This window comes from Lathyrus oleraceus, chromosome 2 (genome assembly GCF_024323335.1).
Source record: "Lathyrus oleraceus cultivar Zhongwan6 chromosome 2, CAAS_Psat_ZW6_1.0, whole genome shotgun sequence".
Lineage (NCBI taxonomy): Eukaryota > Viridiplantae > Streptophyta > Magnoliopsida > Fabales > Fabaceae > Lathyrus > Lathyrus oleraceus.
Window position 1 is genome coordinate 208,870,225 of NC_066580.1, and position 9,639 is coordinate 208,879,863.

Genomic DNA, 9,639 nt, shown 5'->3' on the forward strand with positions numbered 1-9,639 from the left:
TTGCTGTACCCTTTTGGTGAATCTTTTCTTTGGTCCTTATACTTCGTAGGGCAGTCCGTTTTAAAGTGTCCGGATTTACCACAATTAAAGCATGATCCTCTTCCTCTACTCTTCTTGTTCTCTTCTTGTTTCGAATTTGTAGATTGTTTTCGAAACTTCATGAGATTTTTGTCGGAATGCTTGACTCCATTCTTTCGAATGAACCTATTGTATCTCCTTACAAACAGTCCCATTTCCTCATCATCCGTGTCTTTGTCACTACTTGAATCATTGTCGCTTTGCTCTTTTCGTGAGGACTTAGAGCTAGAGGCCACAAGAGCTATTGGCTTCTTCTCTCCCTCTTTGTCTCTTTTCTTTTCCTTCTCCTTCTTACTTTTATTCTCATATTTTTCAAGACTTTCCAAAGCTTGCTGATGTTCTTCCAGCTTTCCAAACAGTGTTGTAATCGTAAGTCTTGTAAGATCGTTGGCTTCCTTGATTGCTGTAACTTTAGGTTGCCACTCCCTGCTAAGACACCTGAGAATTTTATTAGTAGCAATTTCATTGGAAATAGGTTTTCCAAGAGCATTCAATCGGTTAGTTAGATGGGTGAATCTCTTTTGCATGTCGGAGATGGATTCTCCTTGTTTCATGCGAAAGAGCTCAAATTCTTGATTGAGTGTGTTAATGCGGGACTGTTTTACTTCAGTAGTACCCTCATGGGCAACTTCTAAAGCGTCCCACATTTCTTTAGCTGTCGTGCAATGGGATACTCTATAATACTCATCAACACCAAGTGCTGAAATTAACATGTTTCGAGCTCTCCAATCACACGACCACTTTTTCTCATCTTTCTCATTCCAATCATCTTCTGGTTTAGGTACTATGGCGCCAGCCGCATTAGTCATTGTAATTTGAAACGGACCGTTTTCAATGGCAGCCCATACTAACCTATCCACAGAATTTATATGAACTCGCATGCAGTCTTTCCAGTAGCCATAATTTTCACCGTTGAAAATAGGCGCTCTATTATACGCCCCCTTTGGTTCAGAATCCATACTGTTACAGGCAGCCACAGAGCACCAGCGAACCGGCGCTCTGATACCACTTGTTAGACGGCGTGGCTAGTGATCGAGAGGGGGGGTGAATAGATCACCTCTTTGAAATTAACGGATTTAACGTTTAATCAGACTTTTCAAAAACAGCGGAAAAAGCAGTCCCGAATCGACTTCCGTCTATTCTGAACTGCTACTAGAAAGCCGGACACGCAAGTGCAGTTGCTGGATTTTAATGAGAATGACAGAAATGATACACACAGAATTTTAACAGATTGAATGCGCTTATCCTCAAATTCTATTTCCAATGAACACAATCAAGTTAACCGTTTTTTCAAACAGTTGGTGTGTGTGTGTTTGAAGATAAACAGCAATGGAGTATGACTAAAGGTTTTATTATCACTGCTGTCCAGAAAAATGATCAATCACCACACACTAACAGAAATTGCAAAACAGTTTTGAAACGTAAAGAAGATTAAGGTAAGAGTACGATACGCAGAGATTTGTTAAGGAAGTTCCCCACGTCGTCCTCGCGTGTGGGTACGTCTCCCTCTCAATTTCAAATGAAATTGAGAACTTTGATTATCAATTATTGCCGAATCCGTTGATACAAGGTTTTGATACAAAGACAGAATTTCTAAACTCCAAGAACCTCTTCTTGTATAAACCTTCACTTGATCTGAGCTCGATCAAGATTTTCCTGCACAAAGTTGCAAACAATTCACCGGTTCCACGACCTGCTTGCGAAATCCCCCGATCTCCAAACGCAACGCTGCGGCTGAATTTGTTCTGCAAATGTGACTCCCAAACCCTCAAGAACACACCAGTTCTTGAAGGACAAACCAGTAGGTTTTTCCTAGAAACCCCCTTCAATCTTCGACTCAGCTAGATCCTCGATCGTTCCACTGCAACCCACAGCTAGATCCTTGATCGTACCACTGAACGTTATCTCAATGCTTCTTTAATCCAAAGAACAAGAATTGTTATGTGTAAATGTTCTTGAAGAAGAGTGATTGAGAAGATGAAGAAGATGAAGTCTCTTTCAGGTTTCTATGTGCTCACAAACAATTGCTCCAACACTGCTTTTTGATCTGTGTTCAATTGTTTTCCCTCAATGAATTCGTTGCTCTGTCTGCTGTTGAAACCTGTTCTTATATGCTGCAAAAACAGTTGCTGTTATGACATAAAACAGATTCATGTATTGATGCATGCAGGGTGTGTATCGATGCATACTGTAAGTTGTGTGAATTTTTGGTGAAATCAATTAATCATGTATCGATGCATAACTCGTGTGTATCGATGCATGTGATTTTTACACTAATATGTATCGATGCCTACTGCGCATGTATTGATGCACAGGCTGTCTCAAGTGGTCATGTATCGATGCAGAATTCGTGTGTATCGATGCATAGAGTTTTTGCCCTTCCATGTATTGATGCATGGCTCGTATGCATCGATGCATACTGAACAGAAATTGTTTTGTGATTAATCATATGCTACATGTATCGATGCAGAGGCTCATGTATTGATACATACTGATATAAAATGCATTTTAATTGTTATTTGAAGGGAATTTTCAATGTAGATTTATATGTATGTTTTATGCAACAATAAAGTGGGATGATGGACAAAATAAGAACACAAATATATCATGTAATGCAATGCACAATCAATTTGGATGATGATCACACAATTTGCTATCATTAAAAATTAATTCAAGTTAAAGAATTCTTTCACACAAAGGCCACCTTATCAAAACTTGGTTGGCAAGATTAATCAAAACTCCATTTTTCCCTCTAACCTAATTGAAATCCTTCAACAAGTAACCAACATCCTTCCGCTTTATAAATAGAGGCTACTGCACTGCTATTTTAAAGCTTGGATAGCCATTGAACCTCTGCAGATTTTCCATTGGAACCTCTAAGCTTTGATTCTGTTTTCAAAACTCATGCACACTCAAGCTTTCCCTTTAGCTCAGCAAGGTTCCCTAAATTTTAGTGAAGGTGTAGCAACTTGAAGCAAGCAGAATAGTGACTTGTGGAGGGAGAACCAGTGCTCTAAAGTCAACCATTCGAGTGATCTTCAAGATGTATCTAATATGAACCAAATCGTGATTTTCTTGATGCCATGTTGTTAGAAATTTGTTCATGATGATCACTATGTCATTTAATTGCATTTTCATGACTTGAGTAGCATTTAATTTTGATCTGAAGTCTAGGGTTTCATTTTGGTACCAACCTCGATTTACACTGTTAGTTGTTCATAAATAATTTTTTATCCTGCCATCTTGTTCGCCATGAGGTTCTGAGCAACTTTGCTCTTTTGAGTTTTCCATTTTGAAGCTTTTCATTTTTTTCCAAAAACTGGCCACCGCCCATGGTGGTCCAGTCGTTTTGTCAGGCGACCACACTCCTCTCCCTCCAAAAAATCAAATTGGACCAATGGGAGTGTGACGTGTGGTCCCTCCAAAATTCAAATCTGATTGTGTTCTTATGCGTTATGAAACACGCGTTATGATGTACCTTCATTGGATCCAATGGCTCACACTGAGCCACCTCATTAATGAGGAAAAGGGACAGATTTGTGTGCTTGCTCAGCATAGACCTTGCTCCCCTATTTTCCACTGGATTACATTTATTTAATTTTTCTATTTTATCTTAATTATTTTGATTATTTAATATTTTCCAACCCAATTGGAATCTGAAAAAATGTCCAACATGAAAGTTGTTTGGAATCATTTTCTCTTCCATAATATGATTTTTATTTATTTTTCTGACCAATAGAAAATTAAAAAACATTTTTCTATTTCAGGGTATTATTTTTAATGTATTTAAATCATAGTAATTTCAAATTACATGATAAAAATCCCAAAAATATGTGAATGATCCTCATGCAATAGGTGACATTTCTCTTCTTTTGAAGTTTCTGTTTGGAGGCGTTTTTCAATTAGTTTGAATTTAGGGTTTATTATTCATAAATTTCCAAAGTTTTATAACCCTAATTGTTTCAAATTGGTTCATAAATGATACATGGTTACATTTTTGGTCTCCTTAAGTGATTTGTGGCCTTTTTTATGTTAAATACTTTTTCATTTGAAGCTTATTTCTTAAGGTTCAAATTAGGGTTTTCCTTTTGCCCCTGTTTGCTTGATTCAAGTTATAATTTGTTCTTCATACATGATCAATGTGAAATTATTTCATATTTGGTTTTAATGTTATATTTATACACTTTTCTATGTTGGAAATTGCCTCATTTTACCCCTTTTTCACTTAGTTCTCATTTGTGCTTTGATTTTGGTGTTTATGTTTGGTTTTGACTTTAGAATGAACCTCCAATCTTGATGCTTGATTTCTGATTCCATATTGATGTTTGTATGAAATTTTGCAACATGATTTATTCTATCCACTTTACATTTTTAACTCCTTTTCATTTTTGTTTGATTTTGTGTTTGATTTGACCTAGTTTTTGCATGTTTAGGTGACACATTGTATGATTAGAACCATAACTTATTTGATACTCATCATGAATGCAATACATGAATATTATTGATTTTCCATGTCATTTTATTTCATTCCATCTTCCAAAATGTTTTTGATATCATGTCTACATCTTGCACTTTTGGTTCAATGTTCAAGCGTGTTGTAGATTAGGGTTTATACCTTGCTAACATGCCTTGTTTTGATTCCCATTTTATCAACTTGCATGATTAATGATATGTCTCAACTGTATTTGATTCTGATATCCCTATGTGTAATTTCATATGTTAAGTGTTTTTTCATTTTGATCTTTTTCCATTTTCATTTCATTTTGTTTAGGAAGCATGTTTAGTTTGCATTCCATTTGTGACATGCCTTAATAATCATGTTCAAATGTGCTCTTCCTTACATGAGAAAAATATTCAAAAAATATATGTCATTTTGGACTCACACTTCTCCATTTATCTTTCTAAGTTTACTAACAATTTTGATTATATATTATATTTTAAAATTTGTTAAATCATTGCATTAGCATTGTTTCTCTTCTTGTTACATTCAAGAGTATTCTCTCCAAACATGGTGAAAAAGAAAATTGCAAAGAGGAAGAGTTATTCCAAATCAAGTGAGACCAGCAAGAAACCAAGAGATGTATTATCTCTTCATTTGATTATATGCTTTCACATTTCCTTTTATTTTTGAGATTCCATGTGGGAAAGGGAAATATCACCTTAGGGTTAGTTTATCTTTCTTGCTTTTCAGAGTGATGTAATAAGGATACTATGGATACTATGTTTAGATAGGGGTATGGGACTTTCCATGAGGGGTAGGTTAGAGGTTGTATGCTTTAATTCCTTAAACTAAAATCAACCATTCAAACTAAAGTTAATTTCTTGCATGGAAAACTTCTCACCATCATTTGTCTATAACTTAGCAAACCACCCTCTTTGCGTGTCAAAAAAAAATTCAAAACACCTAATAAAGTCTTTAAGCTAATCAAATATTAAAAAAAACACAAACTTCACCTTTACTTTTAACCCCCTCACTTACTTGGTCCATATACCAAGCACTCAATCAATGTTGTAAGTTGAGTGTCTTTTAGCCTCGTAATTAACCGGCCACAAGGGTGGACCACAAAAGAGCAAGCAAGAACAAAATGATTTATAATGGACATTATCTTAAGTGAGAAGGCCTATTATCATTTTCTCAAATAAAAGAAACCAACAAACAAAATAACCTTTTAGGTGAACTACGAAGCTTTGATCCTTCATGGCACTTGGGGGGTACGTAGGCATGAGATGTTCACACAAATCTTGGCAAGCATAATAAAAAATACAACCTCTCCCTTTCCTTTTATTTTTTTTAAAAACTCCCTCACCATTTCTAATATCCATAATAAGGCAAACAACGTATATGATCAATGGTTCCCTTGGAGTACCAAGGATGCGAAGGGTGCCTAACACCTTCCATTTGCATAACCGACTTGCTTACCTAGATCTCTTTCTTAGGGTTTTATCAATATTTTCTCTTTCCACGTCTTTGGATACAATAAAGTTCGGTGGAGACTCTTTCTTTAGTGATTCGATTGAGTCAAGATAACCCAATACCTTGCATTCAAAAATCCAGCCGCGACAGGTGGCGACTCTACCAGGGACACTATTTGCACCTTCCAATAGTAAAGTCAAGCCAAATTGCTTATATATTATTGTTTGTTTGTTGGGTGATATATATGTGGTGAGATAAGCTTTGACCCAGGCTTGAGCAAAAACATAAGAATAGGATGTGATATAGTCATGAAGACCCCCTTGGCTTAGGTGATGTGGGGTTGAGATGAGATTCACACTTGGTGGAGACTCCCCCTGATTTCTCGAGGCCTTATGATTCAGTTCTAATGGTATTAGAGGAGGACTCCTTAGGGTATGAACACCGAGAACCATGGAACCCGATTAACCTGTCTTTGCCTATTTAGGAAACATGGTGTGATAATACCTTTTTGGCCTAGGCCTCTTGGGATTGATACATGACACCACACTTGAATGAGATTCTATTTAGGTTATTATCAGCCCTCCCTTACGTGATAAGTTGGTAATAAATTCGAGATGGATTGTTGACATTCAAGAACCTTTGTAGAACCTAGTTACTTGTTCTATCTCTTAAGCTTATAGCGCACACCTTGTGGGAGAGGGGTTTGACATTGTCCACCTTGGTTGCATGCTTGTGATCCTAAACTAATAACCTTGCATTGTGTGTTCATGCATCATAACATCCTTCACCCATTTTAAAAGAGAGATTACTCGATTTATTGCAAACTTGGACAAAGAGAGTCCCTTGGAATATTATGTCGGTTTGATAATCGATGTCCCTTCGATAAAAATACAGGTTTGTCCCTAAAAGTTGCGATGTCCGAATTATTTTCCGAGTTTTCAATAAATCGGGTTACGGTCCTTGAAGATGGATGAAGCATTCACATTGAAAAAACTTCGGTTATCATTTTTAATTTCAAGGATTCTAAATTATATTCATTTGTAAACTTCTTTCATTTGTAGAGAGGATATCTTTGGAAAAAGAAACTAGGAGTCGGTTCCAGTTCATTTCCCCGATCCTGATCTGTCTCTATTGCAATACTTGACCGCTTGCATGGAAGATCGTGATGGATTTAGGAAGAGATATGGAAATATTTTATCTTTGATGAAAGTGAAAGTGGATAGCATGGCTTTGAGGGTTGTTTCACATTTTTATGACCCAATGTATCATTGTTTCACTTTCCCCGATTATCAATTGTCCCCGACTCTCGAAGAATTCGCTTACATTGTGAGAATCCCAATCCGTGATAAGATTATTTTCATTGGAGGAGAAAAGAAACCTAAGTCCCGCATTATTGGGGCATCTCTTCATGTTCCAAAGGTCGAAGTAGAAAATGGTCTCATCACCAAAGGAGGAATTTTCGGTTTCCCCATCAAGTATTTGGGGGAAAGAGCTTCACATTATGCCAACATGGGAAGTAATTATGTGTTTGAGGAAATCTTGGCCTTAATGATTTATGGGATTCTACTCTTCCCAAGATTCAAAGACTTTGTCTATATGGATGTTATTCGGGTTTTCATGACTTGTAATTTGGTTCCTACTCTTCTAGGAGATGTCTACTACCCCATCCACTTTAGGACCAAGAAGAAAGGTGGATGGGTCCGTTGTTGTGCACCTATACTTTACAAGTGGTTTATTTCGCACTTGTTGCAGTCCACTTTATACAACAAGGACAATCTCATGTGGTCAAAAAGGTTGATGGCTCTCACTAATAAGGACATAGTATGGTACAATGCAGCCTATGATATTGGGACGATTACAGTAAGTTGTGGGGAATTCCATAACACACCTTTTGTCAGTATGAAAGGGGTTATTACCTACAATCCATCTTTAGCATACCGTCATCTTGGCTATTCCATGGATGATAAGCCTAAGTCTCTTTAGGTTTACTCCTGTTGTCATTCGTGAAGGTGAGGAGAATATGAATCTTAGAAGGGATGTTGTGAAGGCTTGGTCTCATATTTCTCGCAAGAATAAGTCTGAGTTAGGTCCTCCAAATTGTGTGGCAAAAGAGGTTTATACTACTTGGGTTAAAAATTAGGCTTCCAAGCTCAAAATGCCATACCCTCATCCATCACATTTGAGTAGCGAGCCTGTGGAACATGCTCATGTCTCTTTTGAGGAATTCAAGAAGCTAAAGGAATAGAATGCCCAGCTAGTGAAAGATATAGACATTTGGGAGAAAAAATTCTATTTCGCTAATGGGGAGTGTTCTAAACTCTGTAGTCAACTGCGAGAGAAGGAGGATGTGATTATTCGATAGAAGGTAGCTCTAGAAGAAGGGGTCTCTAAAAGGAAAAGGCTGGATAGAGATCTCAAGGCATCTTGGTTCGCTGCCGATCAACACAAGGAGAAGCTGATACATACTGAATGACTTCTTGGACAAGCATTGGAACAGAAAATCACTCTGAAGGATGAATTGAAGACTAGGCCTAGGGTTCTTTGATTTGTTGTATTTCTATTTGTATTTTTCTTCTTTATTCGTAAGCACTTATTATATATCCTTGTAATGCAATAGTCACTTTCAGCTTGAAAGAAGTTTGCAAACGTTCATAATTTTTTTTTGGGAAAAACAGTTTATTAAGTTTTTTATATACCCGTTACAAGGTTTTTAATACCAATATCCAACACAAGTCAATCCATATTTCATTGTCAAAATGTACCGTGACCAAATGAGATTATCCCATTTTGGCACAGATCGATACAATCGATAAAAAATTCCAGAAAGTGACCAATTGGGAAAAATCCCAATTGCTCATAGATTATCATAAACATTTAATTACCAACATAAATTTCGCAATTCTTGTATATATATGTATACATATAATTATAAAAAAATATATAATCGACCATAGGGGTTTTGATCAAACCCCATAGGGTCAAACCTAAAAACTTGTATTTTGATACGATACATAATATAGAGACATAATAATGTTGGTTCTAAGTGTTGCCATCAATTTTGGTAAAATAAAGAGTGTTCACAAGATGTTATGTGTGATGTCTTAACATAAGATATTCTGTGTACCTGCTGGATTGTTTCAGAATGTCATACACAAGGTCATGGCATTTGATATGTATGTACCTGCTGGAGCTTAAATGAATGACATGTTCATGCAGGATTATTTCAAGATGTCATACACAAGGTTATGGCATATGATATGGTTGTACCTGCTGGAAGTTATAAAAGGAATTATTGAATTATGCAGGATTTTTCCAGGATGTCAGACCCGATGTCATGACATCCTGTACACAGAACATTCAGTATGAATGTCTGGTGTTTTATGATTGCACAATTAATGGAAAACTATGTATGATTGAAGATCTGATTAGCTGGCGCATTCAATCATGGATTACAACCTGATTTACTTATTTTCCAATGAGATCTAACCAGCTGTTATAAAAAGATTTGATTGGAAAATAGATTTAGGGTTTTCAAGATGTCCAAGCCCAGCTGAATGCTTCTATAAAAAGGGACTTAGAAAACCTGTTTTACAACACAACCAATACTGAGCGAAATATAGTGAGAGAGCTAGGGTTTGTGTCTGTTT

The 9,639-nt window shown here is 36.5% G+C and overlaps 1 protein-coding gene across 1 annotated transcript; it reads left to right on the forward strand.

Annotated features, from left to right (window-relative positions):
* Nucleotides 1-7,144: 7,144 nt before the first annotated feature.
* On the forward strand, nt 7,145-7,975 carry LOC127122623 (uncharacterized). The gene has a single exon (XM_051052928.1). The coding sequence runs from the start codon at nt 7,145-7,147 to the stop codon at nt 7,973-7,975; it is 831 nt and encodes a 276-aa protein (XP_050908885.1).
* Nucleotides 7,976-9,639: the final 1,664 nt, after the last annotated feature.

Excerpts from the sequence above, each read along its gene's own strand:
- LOC127122623 (XM_051052928.1), top strand. The coding sequence starts at position 7,145 with ATGGAAGATCGTGATGGATTTAGGAAGAGATATGGAAATATTTTATCT.